Genomic DNA, 21,416 nt, shown 5'->3' on the forward strand with positions numbered 1-21,416 from the left:
GCATACTATAGCGCGCCGTTTTTCATCATTTTTGATGATTTGACAATATTGAAAAAATGAAAAAAACGATGGGTTATAGCCCATGTTTTTTGAAATTTTGAAAAAGAAATTATCCTCGTTTCTCATCATTTTGGACCATGGGCTATAGCCTATATCGTACGGCATACTATAGTGCGCCGTTTTTCATCAAATTGGGAAGTCAATTTCGTAGCCAATGGGAAATGGCATATAAAAAATCTGGCAGAAGATTTTGATGACTTGAACCCAGAGAGAATATACAGAGTTGCACGACCTAAAAAACAGTGTTTTGAACCTCATATTGGCCTGCACTTTAGAACCACAAGGAAAAACACAACAAATCAGTTTTTCAGTTCCTTCTTTTTAATGTGTTAACCTGTCATCTCATAAATCTGTTACACTTCTGAAACAAAATATAGGCAATTATACAGTATGTAAAACAAACCGATTTTTATTTTACAATATATACATTTTATAACGTGTGCATTGCAATATGAAAATGAATGATGGTACTGCTGTAAGCAACATAAAAAAAGACCTACTGCGTAGTGTTATTTTAAATTCTGGGACCAGACTCGTGCCAATAGCATTTGGAAATAATTCAGCTTGTTTTATTCTGCTTCGAGGAGCTACTAGAAAGAAAGGTTTCCCCCAGGATCATACAGTCTATGAAAGTTTAGACCAGTGGTTTTCAACCGTTTCGGCATCAGGTCCTACTAGTCGTTCCCCCCCCCCCCCCCCCCGCTAACAACAATCATTGGGGAAACAGTACCTGGGACTATACTATAGAATAGAAACAGGTTACATTTTGGCAAACAGGCCGATGGGAGGCCATGTTGATACCTGCAATATGAAATTGTAGTTTCCATATCTGTTGAGCTTAGGTGCCAACATGGTGTCCGTTAGTGCAGTCTGTGCATTTCTGTGGGTTTTGCTCAGAGTATACAACAGACATTTTAATGTGAATCAGAGTAGACACTAAACCTACTGTATACACCTCTTATTGTGTGTACTTTATGAGACAGCTCACCATTTCAGATCTTATTTAATCTAAGACATTGCACAAGGTACGACACCAATCTAAATTTGGCCATTAAAATTTCAGACAAGGCAATTTAGATTTAGAAAAAAATGTAACATTCATAGTATGTTTTCCTTAACATCATGCTACCCAGCCCCAACACAAGGAATGTTTCTTAGTAAATCTCCATTGGACAGGTTATTGGCAAGGTCATAGAGAGCTGCGATGATCATTCAACGGGAAGCTAATCCATTTTTAGGAGTATGCCGCTTTGCGGGGGGCAGAGGAGGGACAACTGAATGCTGAACACTAGAGCTGGAAACATGTCACAGCCATACTCAATGTTATGGCTTCCCTTAAAGACAGTTGCTCTATTGAACAGCATCTCAGAGATTTCGGCGACACTCCAGATAATTTACAGCACAACCAAGCCGATACACAGGCTGCTATTGCAGGTGACGATGGACAAAAAAGGTGCCACTTTGAAAAATGGAAACACTTGTGCACAATGTGCACATGATTGGTCAATCAGGGACTGGAGACAATGACTCAAGCTCTTTGAGTGAACTATTAAAATATCATTATGTTGGGTCTCCACTGTATAAAGATCATTATGTTGGGTCTCTACTGTATAAAGATCATTATGTTGGGTCTCTACTGTATAAAGATCATTATGTTGGGTCTCTACTGTATAAAGATCATTATGTTGGGTCTACTGTATAAAGATCATTATGTTGGGTCTACTGTATAAATATCATTATGTTGGGTCTCTACTGCATAACAAGCCAGACCAAATGCACAACTGACCAAAGCCCAAAGTGCTGCTGCAGCAATTATTGTTAACATGCAAATGATTAATCATTAACAGGAAGTTAATCCAATTTTAGTGATCACTTGGTTACATGTGAATTGTACCTTAAGGCATCTTGTTTGCTGTTGTTCAACAATACAAATTATTGCAAATGACAGCAAGACATGCAAGTCTTCTGCCTGTACTTTGAAGAGAATGTTAGAATAGTATAGAGTAGAGTTCTGTGACATTTGACTCTTGACTTGTGTGCTTTTGGCTTTGGCATCTGTAACTATGAACATATAGAATGTTAAGCCATTGTAGTCTTTTTCTTGTTCTTTGTAATTTTATAGTAAATCAAAAAAATTATTATTACAATCGTTAATACAATTGTATTATCTACTTGACTATGGCAAGAACAGGTTGTGGCAATCCTGCAATTAAGATGATCCTGCATTGTGAGTAAAAAAAAGTAAAAAAACAAAACATTATGGCAAAAACACCAGTCAGTACGAGGGTCGATTAATTTCCAGTGCAGTCAGTTGGACGAAGTGGACTTTAACAAATTAAATGACTTGTTCATCTACTTTGATTATTCAAATGCTTAGGTGTAAATGTTTCTCTTTGAAACACAACTGAACTCAAAATAGCAATTTTAGATGGCTTCTGTGTACTGAGCTGAAGACTGATCGACCCCTATTCCAACAGTAGAGTTCAACTGTTTGACATTTAATCCCTTGCTAGTTTGCAGCCAGCCAATAGGGAACAAAGGGCACAACATACTGTATAGGGAACAATACTACAACTTCTTGGGTGGCACAGTGACTGCTTTCTCAAGTACAGCATGATTAAAACCAATTGTGTTTGGATTCCCAGAGCCGAAATAATGCTCCTTCAAGGTTATGAGTTCTTGGCAAAATAGGAGTCTGCATAAACACTTTGGATTGAGACAGGCTCTAGCATCCCTATTATGCGTCAAACACTGGGTGAAAATCCAAAAGCTTAAAATGCATTGCGTTGTAGTTCGTCAATGCAAAGGAGCGGACCTAGTCTAGAGCCCTGGGGACTATGGCCAACTAAGCATGTAGGGTTTAAGTGGTTAAAGGTGAAGTTAAGGCAGCCAAGGAATATATACTGTATACACAATGGGTTCATCACAAGTTGCAGATAGGTAAATAGAGTAGTTTAAAATGTTGAGCTAAGCAACTTTACACGACACGCTACAACTTTAGCACTGGCACAACTGTGATAACCTATTAAGAGCTTGAATCCAATGTGTACAGGTATTCCCCCAAATGTGCCTGCCTTGTGGGCTATGGGAACATTCCTATCAATTATAATACATCCTTTGTAATCTTAGTTATGATATCTCATTAATGGTCAGCTATAGTGTCCATGTCCTCTGAAGAGACCTCTTGTGTCACAGCTTGTAAAGACTTGCAAGTATTATGTCAACTGGCATACATACAGTACAGCACAGTGCATGCCTAGCTAGCATAACGGTATGCATGGTTGTAGTGTTAAATCTCACACAGGACTCAAGACATTGAAAAGTCACAGTTGAGATGATTAAGCTAAAGCTCTAAAATACACACAAAATGGCTTGCAGATTTCAACATAAGATGGTGGGGTTTACTACATCATAACTTACGTGTAGCTGAACCAAGAACCAAGAAATAAGCATTGTTCGTGATTTCTTACTAAAGTAGGCAAGTTTTCAATCATAGAATAATAGTATACTAGAATTACTTCTGTGCATTTGCTCCGTGGTGTAGTGCAACATATTCTGTGTTGCCCTAGTGTAAAAAAACAAAACAAACTGGTATTCAACATAGGCCAAAACAAACAAAAACATGGGCAGAACAATAAATGAGAGCCACAATTCGAAATCTGAGCAAAGTAGTTAAATAATTGATTCATAAATTATGTAAATTGTAGCATTTACATCCATTTTAGTTATCTTGTCAAACAAGTCACTGAGTGACAAGCGTGACAATTTACATTTACAACTGTCACTTTTCAAAGGTCTGTCCTGTACAGTACACAATGCATATGTATGCAAATATTCTAAGTCTACACACATACTGTGCATAAACCCAAGGTCATATGTTATGACATCACATATTTATATCAAATACCTTTTCTTTTATCTGTGCAATTCTTTTTAACACCAGTGGTTCCATAGTATTAAAATTTTGTTAAAAAACTAATAATGATGGGAAAGTGAAAGAAGCATTCGAATAAAAGGAAGCATAAAACAAATAATTGAAATTTTTGAAAACATTGATCATGATGTCAAACTATGAGACAAACAAATAGAAACATCATCCATCGCTCTGGACAACAAAAATGACGAAAACATCCAGGAAGTGAAAAATGTCTACACAGTAAAGTCCTGAATGTTAATTTAACAAATGTAACCAAATAGACCTGTAAAGGATCCATCTGGGTTCGATTTGTAAACTCTTGGGAGTTACAAATGGATAAACAAACAGACGATTTTACTGTGTATACGAACGATAACAATGATGCATGAATGAAAATGACCCAATTAGTGCTGCTTCCTGTGTTTGCTCCATCCAATCCTGAGCCTCTGGAACACTTTTACAATATTATCGGCATTGTATTACTGCAAATGTTCACCTGAGGAGATTGTTGGGTGGACAGAGTAGAGTGGGGTGGGGGTACCGTGGCACGTTCCTGACCCTCATTATGTGACTGTGGATGCAAGGAAGTTAATTCATTGCGCCCCCCCCCACCCCGTCTCTCACCACCACCAATGATGTCACCCCAGATCCCCATTCTTGTCTGTTCATCTATCTGTCTCGTCTGTCTCACAGAACAACCTATACACAACTCTATCTACACAACCAGGCATTAGGGTTTGTCTGTCGAGAAGAAAAAAAAAAAGAACATTTATATTTACAGCAATTAAATAGAGGTCAATTAAGCACTTGTGTGGTGTCAGGGATGAGAGCTCAATGCTTACGGGAGTGGCAAAGCTTTTTTTGTGTGTGTTTAAGTTTTTTTAGTTTTTCTTCATTTAAAAAATTAAAATTAAAATTAAATAAAAAAATTAAAAGTAATCCTGGTTGTCTTAGTTACATCATGCTGCAATAAATAAAAGTGAGGTTAAAAAAAACAAAGGAGTAAGTAAGGGAAGAAGGACGTGAAAGGCTTGTTTTTTCTCTGTAGGATGGCTCTTCTGTGAAGCTATAGCAGTAGTAGTAGTAGCTGTAGTAGTACTAGGAGGAGCAGTGTGTTCATGTCGATCTTGGGTTCCCATGATGCAGTGGGGTATGTAGCAAGGTAAGTAGAGGGTATGACTGAATAGGGACAAGTTTCGTTGGCACCCTACTGTCAGATTTAGCCATCACAACACTGGCTGACGGGCAGAACATGTTCTTTTGCGTTGACAAACTAGACCGTTAAGTGGCATCCATGTAAATGTTCCAAGTAAGCGGTTATTCCTTGTGTCCATCACTCCTGCACATAAACTCAGCTAAGTAACCAGGTCTAACCAGTGCTGTAACATGCTGACCTGTGTTACATTAGGCCCGACTAACCACTACTCTGTGTCGCTAATTTCGAATTGGCTGAAACAGAAACTGTGGCAACTTTACCCTCTTCCCAGTGGGACTGCTAATTCTCCAGTTGTGTTGCCGGAAGGCCAATCAAAGACAGGCGGTACTTGGTGAATGTTTGGGTAGAAAGAGGGTGTTTGGGCTTGCCAGTTGCGGTAGCCAGAAGAGGAGCTGCATTGCCGGTAGGCTGGAGAGTTAAGTGTGAACCGTGGCTCTCAGTAGCTGTTTTCATGGCCAGCCAGTATGTAGAGGTTGCTGTGGGCGGTAGGGTTGTCTGTTGGCCTGCTCTCCAGCACCACCACCCTGGAATAACAGGTGCACGCACGCACGCACGCACGCACGCACGCACGCACACACACCCCCCCCCCCCCCCCAATGCACATGCATGCATGCACGCACACACACACACACACACACACACACACACACACACACACACACACACACACACATTAACTAATCTAACTTTGTTCACTGCCCTCCTCTGACATTTCGTTTATTTTGTCAGTACATAGTGAAAGAAGAGCAGGAAACGTAGGAAACAGAAGGGTAGCAGCATAGCCAGAGCCAGGATTTATACATACTATACGCTCCCCTGTTCCCACATAGCTTCAGCAACGGCTGCAGAGGACAGGAGAGAACTTTGGAAGATGTCGTCACATTAAGCCTTTTACAACAAACGGGGAGGCTCTGAAGCATCTGGGCACCGTGCCTACTTGAGGACATCAACGCCCTGACAGATAGAAAGCATCAGATGCTCGCACCAAGAAATGCACCCGTTGTATTTAACAGCTATAGTGAAACTGGAGGTGTCACATGGTGATGCATCAAAACCTGTTGACTCTCACCGTAGCTTGGTTCTCTTTTCGAGCATCGCAGAGGGGCATTGAACACGAACATACAATGTGTATAATGGCATGGTTTTCACTTTGTTTGACCATCCAAAATTATATATTTTTTGAATAAAAGTCAATATATTATGAAATAGATGGTCTGCACATATCCTGAAAACAATTTGTCTCGACTTATCCGTGAACTGTACACTGCCGCATGTTCCTTTGCACGTATGATCTGGTGAGGTCAGTGCTTCAATTGACAACAATATGGATGGGGAGAATGACATACAAAAGTTCCCTGTTCTATACAACAGCAAACTTGCCGAATATAAAGACAGGGATGCTCTGATGCTTCAAATTCTCCAGCCTTTGATGTGGCCTCACTAGACACGGAACTGATGCTTTCTATCCGTCAGTCTTTGCATGTCATTTGTATGTGTTTATATGCAATAACTTAGGTATAAAGTGTCATGGTAGTTCCAAAATAAGAGTCAAGATATAACTTAAAAAGTGCTATTGCAGTGACAAAAATCTCCCTACCCAACTGGGCTTTAGTTCCCACCCGCCGAACACCCACTGCACCATGGAGGAATCCACGGTAGTGGGCAGGAACGTTAGCCCTGTACCACCCAGTATCACCAGAATGCCCCACACAAATACTGTCGGTCCACCCCACATACCATTCCTTAACCCATTCTGGGCAGGAACACCTTTTGATGTTAGCATTATGTTATGCTTTAGCTATTGAAAAATTGCAGATCTACAAGCTCTATGAGCTTGTAGGTCTGCTATTTTTGAAAAACCGAAGAACGACTGACATAGAAACATAGCTTTTTCAGAAAACCGTCAGGATGTAGAAGACATTTTTAGAATGGGTTCAAATGGGTTAAACCTCAAGACTCCCATCAAGACACTAAAGAACCGCTCCCCCTTAAAGCAGACCTCCATCACCACCCGAGGGAAGAGAGAAAGAATGGGAGTTTGGGCTGGCTGTGCCCATGGAACAGGGAGTGTACCTGGGCTGAGTAAGGCCTCTGTTCTCAGCCCCTGTCTCTGTCATGGTATCGCTACAGTCCGAGCTTCTTCATTGACAAAACATCAGATAAGCATGTTAACAGACACTGTGCACGTGTGTATGTGAGATTCTGAGAGATGGCTAGACATCATGGTATACAAGATTTTGATCAAATATGCTACATTTATTTTGTGTGCGAGTTATGAAATGTTTGTTAGTGTGTGTGTGTGTGTGTGTGTGTGTGCGCGCGCAATGCATGTGAATGCTTGGATACAACATTGTGTGTGTGTGTGTGTTAGGGTTTAATCCCGGGATCTCCGGGTACAGCACACATACTTTCCCACCCGGGAAATGGCTTCGGGACCTGTCGTTCCGGAAGTTTATTTTTTCTTGTTAGAAATGACACTAAAGGAGTTTGCACACAGAGCGCGTTTTTTCCCCTGATCTGTGAGTGGTCAAATATCCAATCTGAACCCTCCCATCATTTTCAAACATGGTTGATATTTATATGGATCACGATAAGACACTACTGTATAGAACAGTGCAGTGGAAGGGAGAAAACAGATGCAAGAGAGGGGACCGACACCCCATCCCACCCCAAGAATACGCTATAATGTCCATATAGTTTACTTTAGATTAGATAATCTAATTTGCCTGGTATTCCTTGCATGCATGCCAGCAACTAAAACCTGTGTAGCCGTTGAAAGTTGAAACATAATGGTTTTGCAGTTTGCATTGATGAGAGACGTAGCTATAGTAGCCCCATATGTGCCCTCTCCCTACGCTCATTCTGCGTTTCAGAAACGGCGCAAGTTTCCGCAAGAAACGTTTCTTATCCTTACCACACCATTAATCCAAAACGTGTAGGGCTCATGTAGGTTTACACTAATTCAAATTTAGGAGCGGCCCAGAAAATCCAACTGGCCATTTGAACTGAGCCTTTACGTCCCGTCTTTTGTCAGTCGCTTCCATGTTTATCAAGGAAGTGTGCGTGTGCGTGTGCGCGTGCATGTCGAGTGAACTGAAGTCAGTTGGAAATTTTCGACCAGGGGAGGCGCCGGGGAGGCGCTAAAGCTTTTCAACTTCCTTGATAAACATGGAAGCGACTGACAAAAGACGGGACGTAAAGGCTCAGTTCAAATGGCCAGTTGGATTTTCTGGGCCGCTCCTAAATTTGAATTAGTGTAAACCTACATGAGCCCTACACGTTTTGGATTAATGGTGTGGTAAGGATAAGAAACATTTCTTGCGGAAACTTGCGCCGTTTCTGAAACGCGGTGGGAGGGGCCCAGTGTGTGACCTCATCTCGGAGCTACAGAATGAGCGTAGGGAGAGGGCACATATGGGGCTACTATAGCTATAGCTGCTACGTCTCTCATCAAATGCAGGGCAGCTGCAATCAATTTATTAAACGACCAATTCATTTATGCTCCGATGTACAGTGTCGTGTCCGGAATATATACCCTATTTAATACCATATAAATTCAAGCCTGGATTATCTTTCGTCGCACGATGGTGCCGTGCAGATATTGCCAGATAACATTAGCCTACAAGACCATCCTGAGCTCTGACACAATGAACTGGTAAGACGAAGCACAGTCTCTCTCTCTCTCCAATATAGTGTGTGTTGCGTGCCCTGGCCGTGCTGGCTATTTTCACACCCAATCAGACTTTTCATAAAGTACAAAAGGAGATGGATGATCACCTTCTCAGCGGTGATGGGGACCCAGCACTGCTCAAAGGGTGAAAGACCATGTATAGCTATGTGAAAGAGGTGAGGTCAATTATTTGTTCCCGTGCATTTCCCTGACATTCACTCCTGAAAAAACGCGCTCATGTGCAAACTCTGAGTCCTTAATTGTCACTTTTTTTCTGAATAGCATAGGCCTAGCTAGGCCTATATAAATTATTCATATTTTAATTTAATAAGTTAAAAATAAAATAACCATTTAATTGAAAATACGATATATCTAAATGCATTTTGAGTTTTCTTTTCTTTTTTGTTTTACGGCAAATTCCCCAGATTTAAAATGAGATAAATCCAGGAGAAATATCAAACCCTAGTGTTTGTGTGTGTGTGTGTGATGTGTTGTTCCTCACCTGTCTGATCCCAGTAGTCTGAAGATGCGCGTGCTATCAGAGATCTCCTGAGTGATCTGATGAATGAGAGAGACAGATTAGTCTAACTTTAACCCACTAAGACCTGAGGCCGATTCTACAAACGCCTTCTAAATCAGTAGTTCTCACGCATTCAAGATTTTCAAAAATGTTCAAAAATAGCAGATGTACAAGCTTGCAGTGCAGCAACAATTTTTTAATAGCCAACGCCTGGCCAGCCGGGGCGCCTGATGGAGGGGAATGGAACTGGTCGGAAAAACGTGTTCCTTCCGGCTGGGGAAACTCCCCTCTGTCAGGTGAAAAGAAGCAGCTTGGACTCCTCATGCATTGAAGGTAGCATGAGGTCTTCTGCCCTCCCCAGGTTGGCAGAGGAAGTGTAGCGCCCAGGATTACATTCGAAAATTGACACCGTGTGAAAAATCGTGGGATAAAAAAAACCGCAAAAATCTAAAATGACATTCCCGGTGTAAATGGTATAAACGGACAAACGGCCACAATGCATGTCTGAGGAAGGATGATACATCCTGAATGTTCTTGTGTGCACACAGACGGTCAAACTCACCTCATTTGTCTTGAAACTTCTTCCTTGCATCCCATGTCTCCAAAATGCTAGCACACTGTCTTGGAGACATACTGCAAACAGACACATGTGACATGTCCACAGCACTATTAATGACTATGAAGGTCACTATTTAAAAATGAATTCAAATTAGTCCAACAAAAGACTATAATATACTGCCGTTACAGGATTTCCCCCCCTTTTTTAATACAAGCGTATCTGTTTCATTTTCACATAGGGGCTGAAGTTTTGTGTCCTTACCTATGGCCTCAATCTGGAAGTTAAAGGTGAGCTCTGCAGACAGCTTCCTGCTGGACTTTAACCTGCCCTGAAGGTTGACTATCTTTATACACCCTAGAGGGGAGGGGAGAGGGAGAGAGAGAGAGAGAGAGAGAGAGAGAGAGAGAGAGAGAGAGAGAGAGAGGTGAAAGGAAAAGTAGGAAGAGGGGAGAACATTGAGGTAAATCCGCTGAGGAATCACAGTACATACAATATGTACAGACTGGGGGGGATGAACATCAGTGAGTGTGGTGTGTTACTCACTGTCAAGACACACTAGGATGGTGTCTCTCTCTAGCTGAGTGACATGAATCACACATGTCTGTGGTGTGTCTGGAACGCGAGAGAGAAATTTTGAAATAAATGACGTGTTAATCTAAAGGCTGGTTTTACAAACATATCCACCTCTGGCCTCCTGGAGCATTTTTTACTTTGTTGTTAGTATACTTTTTACTCAAGTCAAATTATGAAACAATATTTTTATATTGTGGTACAGTTACTTTCACCCAAGTAAAAAAAACAAACACATCCCAGTACTTCTTCCACCACTGCAATCCTCACCAGCCTCGGTGAACCATGAGGAGGTGGCGTTTGGGTTGACGGTGCCAAAACGCACCACCTGGTTGAGTTCTGTGCCTTTGCTGACGGCCACGCAGATCAGAGGGTACATCTGCTCCGGGACCACCAGCATCTCAAACACCTCCAGCGGGCACGGCAACGGGAAGTCTATGCTCTGTTTGGAGGAAGAGAGGGAGTGGTTGGAGAGGCAGAGAGAGAGAAAGTGATTAGAGTAGATTAGATAGAGGGAGATGGAGGAGAGTGCTGTAGTTAATTAAATTGTAATGGATGGAAGGTGCTTTAAGGACGATACTGGTGTTTTGGCATGTATAGCCTGTTGCCTGCTGTTTCAGTTTGGTACTTGTTTTTTCAACACTATTTACCTTAATAAGCATGAACTTCTGCATGGACTCCACCCATTCCAACAGGATGACACTGGATTGGAAGGCTCCACACAGATACTTATGGCCTGTGTACGGGTTACGCACTGCGTGAGAAACAAAATCAGTTAACAATCACATCCTCTGCTTTGTATGGATTGTTGTTTTGAGTTGAAGAAATCTCAAAACCACAATCCAAAATCTGGAAGAGAGTACATTCATGATTCAGCAGAGAGACTCACCTACGCAACACTTTTGGCATCCTTTAGTGTCTGGAATCTTATTGGACACTGTAAACTTCCTATACGACAGGCAGAGAAACATAAATGTGAATACAATGAATTTCAGCTGAGGATAATTACAAATGTATCAAAGTGGGTAATAATTTGTTTGAAAAAATTAGCATTATTTGGATGACAAACTATTCCTCATTTCAAAACAACACGCTGTAGTTATTTTATTTTCTCTTTCACCACCTCTTTCTCTCTTCACGTATGTCTTACTCCCTTTCTCTTCCCATCTTAACACTGACATCAGATCAGAACAGTCATGGTCCTATAATATCAGATGAGACAGTGGTGTGTCAGGTGTGGTGATGTTGTCGCTACCTGGGAATCATCTTGTCAGGCAGTTTGTGTGTGGGAATGGATACTGGTAATTTCTGCATCTGTCTGGCATGTCCAAAGAGACCAGACAGACTGTGGGAGTACAGCTGGGAGGCCTTGCCTAGAAGAGAGGAGACATCAGGGTTCCAAAAACACCAACCTCCTCTAAAACAAAAGCATCAATTAATGCAACCACTAATAACAAATTTCTTACCAGATATAGAGAGGAGACAGTTGTTCATAACATACAGCCAGGTACACCGTCGAGGGAAGAGCTAAATACAAAAACAAGCAAACACAGCAAATAAAGATGCCGATAGTGTATTGATCGCCCATCATTCAAAATGTGCTCATGCCACAGTTAAAACGTCTAGGAAACCGATGCCCTCCAAATGGTTGGCAAACCATTTTTAAGTCTCTAGGATGTAAAGCTATTATTCTTAAAATGGCATCTCGTGACTAGCATTTGACAGGTGCCCCAGTTGGAGTGCCCCAAAATACATAAGAAATGGCCTGACGGTCAAACTCACCGGTTCCATTGAGGTTTCATGAAGCTCATTGAGATTTAGTGTGTAGATCCCCTCTTCAGCACCAAATATTAAATACTGGTCTGAAACGCGCGAGCGCACACACACACACACACACACACACACACACACACGATTGGAAGATTAATCACCCAATAAGAAGTGATGTGTGATACAGCGAATGAGTGGTTTCTGGTTAGTTACCTCTTGTGTCAGGGTTGATCCAGGAAGTGGCACAGTGGATCTTCAGAGGGCACCCGTTGAAAACCTTGGAGAAACACGCCCCCATCTGGCGAGGAGAGAAGGTGGTCAGACACGGTACTGAACATTGTGCTGGTTTGGTTTCCATAGATTCTTTCCAAGCACATTTCAAACTGCACCTTCAAGGTATGCAGATTACAGTTATGACCAGCACCTGTACCAATCCTAGCAGTGCACCAACTCTTATTGAATGCATTTAGCTGTCCAGGAAACAGAACATCTCCAGTCAAATTCCCTGCTTATCCTGCATTGAAGTGTCCTTGAGCAAGACACTGAACTCCAAACTGCTCCTGTTTGTTGGTGTTTTCAAGCATATTTGCCCCAGTTATATTTTGGCAAAATTGATTCAGGCTGTCCCCAAAGGTTCGGACAATCGCTTGTTACGTTGGCACTGGAACCTCAATGAATGACTCGAAAGTTATTTTTGTGTGTAGTTGTTTTTTAGTTTTGTATTATTTTTTTACTGCAAAAAATATTATATGAGAATGTCCAGCAAAATGTCCGGCTAAGGTTTTGCAATACAATAATCCAGATTCTGACACCAAATTAATGTACTCTCTGACATGCACTTCCTCTGCGTGCTGCTGCTGCGTTCGTGCAGCATGAAACTACACAGTGCTCTACATCTATGTGCAAACAAGAGTGTAGAGTAGGAGAGTAGCGACACGCTTTGATCTCACCGCAAAGCGGGTGCCTATGGGCTATAGTTACAAACATTGCTCTTATGGCTGGATCTATCCCATTGAGATAGAATGAGCACTTCCGCATTCCATTGTTACAATGGGAGTCAACGCTAGTGTCGCCACTCTCTTACTATATTAGTCTGGTGCAAACTACCCTCGGATCACCAGGCTCAAATAAATATAATAAATAAATCCATGAGGCCTAACTGTAGGCATTGGATATAATGTGCCATAAGCTTCATTAACTGATTAATTTTGCCTTTCTCAGAGTTTCGTTTTGTGATGTGAGCTTGCAGATCATCCCTTTTTTTCACCGATACATTATGCAATGTCGCCCCCCATAGGATCTTTAATGAGTTGCAGCTTGGTTAAAATCACTCTGAATGGAAGGTTCAGTGCTCATTGCTCAAAGGATTTTTTTTTTCATTAAAGACGATAGTTCGGACGTCCGCTCGAAAATCCTTGCCGAAGCTCGAATCCTAAAAACATGTCTAGGGGACAGCCTTACAAATTATGATATCTGCCCAACTCTACTCTCCTTACTGTTGATTCACCCTGCCTTATTGCCTTTGTCTTCAGCCTATCAGAATGCTTGTTGCATTCCAAAATCACTATCTGCCTACAGTTAGTCAATAGAGGACTTAGGCAGTTTCTTTTTATCACTTTTTTGAAAACCTTAGAATATGGCTTAGGCAATTCTGCGATGAGGCTGACGGTATGCAACACACATTGTGAGCTCCTAATGAGCTGAGAGAGAGAGAGAGAGAGAGAGAGAGAGAGAGAGAGCAATAATACTCACATGAACTTTAGGTGTTGGTGGAAGGCCATTGCTTATTGGTTTCTATAACACACACACACAAAACAGTCAGTCACTGGTATTATTCATTTGTTTAAAAATGTAGCCTTACACTTGCCATGTTGGGAACCTAATTAATTTGTTTACAACACCTGTTGGTCCCCAACATGGCAGGTGTAGGACTACATTTGAAACGCATGAATACATGGATTATATGAAGTTGAAGTATATCATATTAACCGTCTTTGACTTGTACACATCGACCCACTTAACACTTTGCCTGAAGCCCACACTTATCTCTGGGTGTCATCATACGTTATACTATATGCTATATTGCTTATAGCATATTGCTTATGTTGTATAAATAAGGGTTAATAGGAGTTTATGCTGAGAGTTTAAAAAGCTAGTCAAAGTATTATTTTAGACATAGATAACTGCAGTTCTACAATGTCACTCTGGATGTCTGTGCTGTGCTTACTGGAACGTCCTTCTTGTCTTTCCGTATGGGGACACTAGGGGGCATGGTGGACTGTCTGTCTGCAGGGCTGTCCCGCTCACCATTATGCTGCAATCCATTACCTACAAGACAAACACAACTCAGAGCACGCGCGTGTGTGTATGTGAGAGAGAGCATGTGTATGACTGTATCAATGGAGATGGGGCGGAAGAGAGAGCATGTAAGGCAGGGAATACATATAAGAGAAATAAACGAACAATATACATACCAGAAAAAAAGAGCGAGAGAGCGTGTGTGGTGTGGTGTGTGTGGTGTGTGGCTGTGTGTGTGTGTAAATATATATATGTAGTGTGAATACAATTGCTAAACTACTCACAAAAGCACATTTACATTACACAGAAATGCCCCACTGTTGAGTTGGATGAATACGGAATGCACTGTACCAGTAGGACAGGGTTCTACCATGGCAGCATACAAACCAATGGGAGCACAGCGGGAGGGAGGGAGCGAGGGGAGGAAGGAGGGAAGGAAGGAGCAGGCTAGTAGGAAGCACACAATAATTTGGAAATAAGTTTAAAGTCAGGGTGTTATAAGTTAAGAGTCGAGACCAGCCAGTAAATTCCTGGCTATGGCCGAAGGGTTTGTTTTATCAACAAGACTAGCTAATTTGGCAGCTAACAAGTTGACTTTAGGATGATCAACTTTTTTTTCCCCCATATAATTTATTTGATGGGTGAAACGGTAAAAGTGGTTGGACATTCCAGGGATTTACCAGCTATTTGAAAGAAAAGGTTAAGCTTCTTGCCCTTTGGAATAATGGATAGTCAGCACTTCTCTCACTGGTCACTCTGTGATAAAAAGCAGCTCCCGGGACTCTGTGATAAATCCATTGGTCGCTCTGTTAAATGCAGCTCACTGCTGTCTCTCATTTAACCACTTAAACCCCGGTAGTCACTGGACACGACGCATACTGAGCTTGTAGATGGGCTTATGTTCCCCCCATATGGACACTGGGTTTCAAGTGCTTAAAGTCAAGGCTGGAAAAATCCGCAGTGGGCAGGAGTCAAGAGCAAACTAAAAAAGGGGGAAAGAAATTCTGCCAACAGAAATATCAAGTGTCCGTTCCTGTTTTTGTTTCCTGAACTGCTTGGGCTGTGATAGTGTTTTCTTTATTGGGCTGTGATAGTGTTTTCTTTCTCATAGAAATTAGGGAGTCTGTGGGGAAACTAGTCAGTGATTGATTGGGTTACCTGATTGGGTTAGAAAATCAATCAGACCTCACGATGAAAAATAACTAAAAAAATACAATGATTGCAAGGACAAACAATCAATAAGATTCTACAGGAGTTGACGGATGGGAAGAATTTCAGTGTGCAGTTGACACAAAATAGCCTCTTGCGTGGAGTGCCATCAATTCATCCAGATAGTTTTTTCCAGAGCTTTTGAGATTTGTGCCACGGGCACGGATATATCTGCCTTCATCCCAATACAATTTGGTTTATGGCTCTCAAAGTTCCAAATAATTACATTCTAAAGAGAGAAAAAAACAGACATCCTGATTATAGTTACTCAAGACAATCCACAGACCTCAACGTTAACAGCTTCAATGAGAACTGTCTTTTTTTACATAAGTATGCCCACCGACCGTGCCTCCAGAACCACTGATCTATAGATCTATAGAGTTCCATTCTATTGCACAGGGGTAGATCTATAGAGTTCCATTCTATTGCACAGGGGTAGATCTATAGAGTTCCATTCTATTGCACAGGGGTAGATCTATAGAGTTCCATTCTATTGCACAGGGGTAGATCTATAGAGTTCCATTCTATTGCACAGGGGTAGATCTATAGAGTTCCATTCTATTGCACAGGGGTAGATCTATAGAGTTCCATTCTATTGCACAGGGGTAGATCTATAGAGTTCCATTCTATTGCACAGGGGTAGATCTATAGAGTTCCATTCTATTGCACAGGGGTAGATCTAGAGTTCCATTCTATTGCACAGGGGTAGATCTAGAGTTCCATTCTATTGCACAGGGGTAGATCTAGAGTTCCATTCTATTGCACAGGGGTGACGGCAGACCGCTCACGTCAAACATCTCCAATTCACATGGAACCTATCTAGATGGATGGACACATAGCACTACAAGTAAGAGGAAAATATTGTTTGTATTTTGGGTGAATTGCCACATTAACAAAAAAAAAAGAAATAATACTACCGACTACTGACTGATGGAACAAATAAATCAGACTCAGCAGGAGCCAATGGGATGGGTGAAACCTCTGCGACAATCAACCAACCAGACTCTATGAGGACTGACTGATGAGAGGAACGAGACAACCAATCAAAAGCAGAGGGGCAGGGGGGGGGGGAGTCTAGGTCGTCTACCAATCTACTACCCTTACTTTCCTCCTCGTCTTCCTTCTCTGTTTCCTGCTCCTCTTTCACCTCCTTCAGCACCTCCCACGCCTCCTCCAGCTCCTCCTCGGTGTGAGGCGCGTGGAGCCAATCCCAGAAATGCCTAAAGCTCCCGTCATCGCCTGGGGCAGCAGAGCAGTCGGCTTCCGCGGACTCCGCGGGGAGCGGGCTCTCGTTACCTAGGCTACTGCGGCGGTGGGGAGGCAGCCTCGGGGGCGGAGGTCTCGGGGGCACGTTGGAGGCCTTGGCCGGGCTCGCCGTCTCCGGAGCCGGGCAGCGCTTAATGGTCCCGCCCCCTCCGCAGTCATCCTCGCTGAGTGATTGGCTCTCGTCTTGTTTCTGTTGCTGCTGCTGCTGTGGGTGAGGTGGGCAGATGGACTTGGGCTGCAGGGAAAGGAAGGAGACACAGATTTACTTATAGAGGGAGAGAGACGTGAATATGGAAATGGGGAAAAAGAGACAGCTTGAGAGGATGGATAGAACGAGAGAGAGTAAATTCACAAAGTACATTTTGTTCAGAATTCAAGCACTTAAGTCTTTTCCCACAGAAACGCTCTGTACAGTCTGTAAAGAATGGGACATCATTATGCAAACAGCTTAGTGTGTACAGCAGCTCCAGAATATTTTGGTAGCCTGGATAATTATTTTCTACTTCAATATCATTGTGGCGTCGAGCTAAATCCAAACATTTTCAAGGTGTCGATAAAGACTGATACAGACTTATAGCATGTTATGTAGACAGCATAAGTGCATTGTATGTAGTCATAGCACGTCATAGTACATATGTATAGCATAGTAGTATAGATGTATAGCTTATATACAAGTTTCATTATAGATATTCCACTGTTACTTTCTTAGCTTACGCATGTTTCATGATAAATGTTTTTATGTGATGTATTCCCATGCCTTTTTGTTCTTGCTTAATGTAAATCGCTCTGGATTAAGAGCGTCTGCTAAATGCCTAAAATGTAAAATGTAAAATGTAAAGAGGGGTGGCAGTCTAAATTGAATAGACCCTTCAATGGTCCTTTGTGAGTGTTAAACGTCATCCAATGTGACGACATGTTGCTTGTCACCCATTATAAACACAAATGGGATAATCTGACATAATGAGCCTCAGAAAAAAAATGTGTGAAGATAATTTGATAATAAAAGGCACACTGACAGGAATGGGAAGTCCTTCAGTGTCACCATTGTTGAGTTTCATCATGGTCGTGATATACCTACCCACAATTCTGCCTAGGATTGTGAGGAAGAGAGACATAAGGTTTTCAACACCAGATGAATAACGGAGGCTGGAGCCCCAAAAATAAGACGCCACAACGGCTATATTTGTTCATCTCTGTTAAGTAAATGTGAATTCACCATCAGCCTGCTTAGAATATGGGACCAAACTAAGTTTGAATTGATCCAGTTTGTAACCTAATGACCAAACTAAGAAACAATAAGCTCCGAGTTGCCCTCAGAATTAAAATTAATGTCATTGGTTGTTCTTACCTTGGGAGGAAGTGGGGGCGGGACTTTAGGCCTCATGATGGTGCTTGATTTGCTGAAAGGATAGAAGAGGCTGGCGTTTTAGTGACAAAACACCAGACATCATCATAGAAGCCACCCATGCCCTTTGCTTAATATAACAGACAGGGTTTAAAAGGTGATGGGAGTATAATACACTAGCATACTAGTAAACCAGAATAGTATACTAGTACCCTAGTATAGTATTATGTACTCCTGAGGAACTGGTTACGCTTTTCATTTCAATGTGATTTATTTTGCAATGTGATCATAAATATGACATTTTTGAGTAGGGGTAATCTGTCTTTATCATTAAAGGGGAATTTCTTCCTAACCCTTTTTTTTACAAAAGTAAGTTGATAATTATGTATTTTGACAAAAAAAATATATTAAAAAATAAATAAAGATATAGGGCGTTGGTCCTGGTCCTGGTCGCTGGAAAGGCCTAAGAGGGGTCTAACACTAGAACTCCTATTCAATCGTGCAATTGGTTTTTGTTCTAGATGATGTGACAGCAACACTCATTGCATTGTTGACACTGCACTCTTCCTGGTCTACGTGAGCTGACGTTAGACCACTCTTAGGCCTTTCCAGCGCCCAGTACCAGTGCACTACATCTTTAATTTTCATAATCTTTTTGGTCAATATACATAATTATCAACTTACTTTTGTAAAAAAAAAAAAAGGGTTAGGAAAAATTCAAACATAGAGCCCTGGGGATCGCCAAGTACAGGGTTTAACCCATTCTGGGCGGGAACCCCTTTTGGTGTTGTAACCCTTCGACAGGAACACCTTTTGAGGTTCTGTACAGTATGTATTTGTACAGTATTCAAAAATGTTAAAAAAAAAAAGAAGGAAAAGAATGGTGCTACATAAATATTTGAAGTTTTTCCAGAAAACTTAGGTCAGGATTTAAAAGGAGTTTTTAGAATCTGCCTTGGTAAATCCACTGATAGGCTCCCTCTGTCTTTTCTACTGTGTATATCAGTAGCTGGACAGCATCCGGGCTAGGAATTATCCAGATCACAATGTCAGGTTGGTCACATCAAATCACTTTTTTGAGGTCCATTGGCACTGGCAGTGGCAGCTATATTGGTTGTTTAATTCATCCTGTGGGACTGAACAATAAAATCATATTGAAAAGAGAACTGTAACCATTTCCCCTAAAATATAAAGATGCATAAGAAAATTAACGAAAGAAATACAATACATAAAATAAAATAAGATGAAATGAAATGGATGTGTGAAGTCTCTCAGAGTGACGATGCTGACCTGTGTCCATTAGACAGACCATACAATTAGGCAATGTTCTTTTTATTTTTACTAGGAGACCTTTTTGAGGAAAAGGGTCTCGTTTAAGATACATTTCTTATAATCACATGAACTCTTGTGTCCCTATTCTGAGGGCAAATATTTGGCGAGTAGCCAAGTAGCCAATCTACAAGCTCGTAATGCAACTCGTTGAGTCGTTGTGAGCTTGCATCGTTTTCGACAAGGAGCCCTGGGGATCTCCGGTCAACTAAGTATATAGGGTTTAAGTGGTTAATACATTATGCCCATAAGATAGAAGCTATAAGCTTGTACAAGGAAAGTAAAAAATGACAAAATCAAGATCTCAGTGTAAGAACATTTTGAAGTATTCTGAAACACAGAGTGCCGGTTTTAGTAGCTGGAAATCAATGCAGACACTGACAGTCTGTTAAGGACGACCAACAATGACTTCATAATATAGTAGTGACTCCAACATAATTTTTGTTCCAAGATCAGCACTGATCATTCTGAGATGTTTCATTAATACAGCCTTATGGCCCCAGATGTCATGGAGCAACTAAGTTCATGAGTGACAGCTGCAGCACTGGTAAGAACACACACAATCAAAATAGACATTGACATGGTGCCAATGAACATGAACCCAGGCCAGCAATTAATTCAAAATCCAGTCCACACCAACAACATGACAGTTAACATTATTGCTAGCCAAGCCCTTGTTTCTGTAAGAGACAATAAGCAGACAGGAGCTCAATTTACACTACTATTCTCCTCAATGTGATATTTTTGCGCAAATGCTAAATTAATTATATATATATATATATATATATATATATATATATATATATATATATATATAAATGTATGTTTCTCTTTGTAAAGAGAATATGCTCTGCCTCAGACATTTGCCTGTTACAAAAGGAGGGGCTGGGCGCCAAATAGATGCAAAGAGATGAGCAGCATAAGAGCACAAACACACAGACACGCATGCACACACAGCACGCAGGTGAACAGATGGTGGCCCGAGTCGGAACACACAGAAAAAACAGAAACACAATGTCAAGGTCACGAGGCTTGGTTATCCAAGAACATAACCATATATGAGTTTTCATGCCTCAAAAACTACAGGGACGTAAACAAATAATGTATATTGTAAATGTACTGAAGGAGACGCTAGGATAGACCATTGGGTCATCAAAATCAGTTGGTTCATCCTACAATCTACTAGGCCTTCAGCATAGCACCTTATTGTTAGCTTGTAGACGGTTTGTTTTTGACACGACACCGCCTTACTACGTAGTGTGAAATGAGTATATAAGGTTTTACCTGATGTACAACCTTGAGTTGCTTTGGAATTTACCATAATTCAACAACTTCATTAGGCAATCGACCATTTTGCAAGTTTCGATTAGATCAGACCTCATTGATTTTGAACAAGGTTCTTATAGAACCGGGTTTTGATCCCCATGCCTAATTGGGGTCATCCTCCGCACAGCAAATCCCATGGCAATCCAGTCAGTAAACTTTGAGATTTTGGGACAAAGTGGTGGATGGACGGATGGACTCACATTGCCATTCTTAGATCACCGCCACTTGTGGGGCTAAAAATGTAATTCAGACGCACCGAATAATCGTAATGTTAATTCTGTATAATAGCCTACGTTAGTGTCTTGTTTCATCACAATGGTTACAGGTTAGAGATTAGGGCGTTTTGTTAGTGTTTCTTTACG

General features: G+C 41.4%; 1 protein-coding gene across 16 annotated transcripts in view; it reads right to left on the reverse strand.

The window, feature by feature from the left end:
- Positions 1–453: 453 nt before the first annotated feature.
- LOC308327876 (mitogen-activated protein kinase kinase kinase kinase 3-like) overlaps positions 454–21,416 on the reverse strand; it is a gene marked incomplete at its 3' end in the record, with an annotated part of 59,990 nt that continues 39,027 nt past the window's right edge. For 9 of the 16 annotated variants that reach the window (XM_080781469.1, XM_080781481.1, XM_080781468.1 and 6 more), the window contains 17 exons: positions 18,403–18,454; positions 16,893–17,289; positions 14,509–14,609; positions 14,034–14,075; positions 12,495–12,579; positions 12,294–12,373; positions 11,978–12,038; positions 11,767–11,884; positions 11,401–11,459; positions 11,162–11,265; positions 10,782–10,953; positions 10,485–10,553; positions 10,203–10,295; positions 9,945–10,015; positions 9,365–9,420; positions 7,266–7,331; positions 454–5,716 (listed from right to left, as the gene is read on the reverse strand). In XM_080781469.1, coding sequence (XP_080637595.1) covers positions 5,629–5,716; positions 7,266–7,331; positions 9,365–9,420; positions 9,945–10,015; positions 10,203–10,295; positions 10,485–10,553; positions 10,782–10,953; positions 11,162–11,265; positions 11,401–11,459; positions 11,767–11,884; positions 11,978–12,038; positions 12,294–12,373; positions 12,495–12,579; positions 14,034–14,075; positions 14,509–14,609; positions 16,893–17,289; positions 18,403–18,454 — 1,714 coding nt within the window. Of the gene's footprint in view, positions 5,717–7,265; positions 7,332–9,360; positions 9,421–9,944; positions 10,016–10,202; positions 10,296–10,484; positions 10,554–10,781; positions 10,954–11,161; positions 11,266–11,400; positions 11,460–11,766; positions 11,885–11,977; positions 12,039–12,293; positions 12,374–12,494; positions 12,580–14,033; positions 14,076–14,508; positions 14,610–16,892; positions 17,290–18,402; positions 18,455–21,416 lie in introns of those variants that run through there. The other 7 variants (XM_080781474.1, XM_080781479.1, XM_080781477.1 and 4 more) reach the window with 4 other exon arrangements.

Source organism: Protomyctophum bolini, assembly GCF_963924005.1.
Source record: "Protomyctophum bolini genome assembly, chromosome: 14".
Taxonomy (NCBI): domain Eukaryota; kingdom Metazoa; phylum Chordata; class Actinopteri; order Myctophiformes; family Myctophidae; genus Protomyctophum; species Protomyctophum bolini.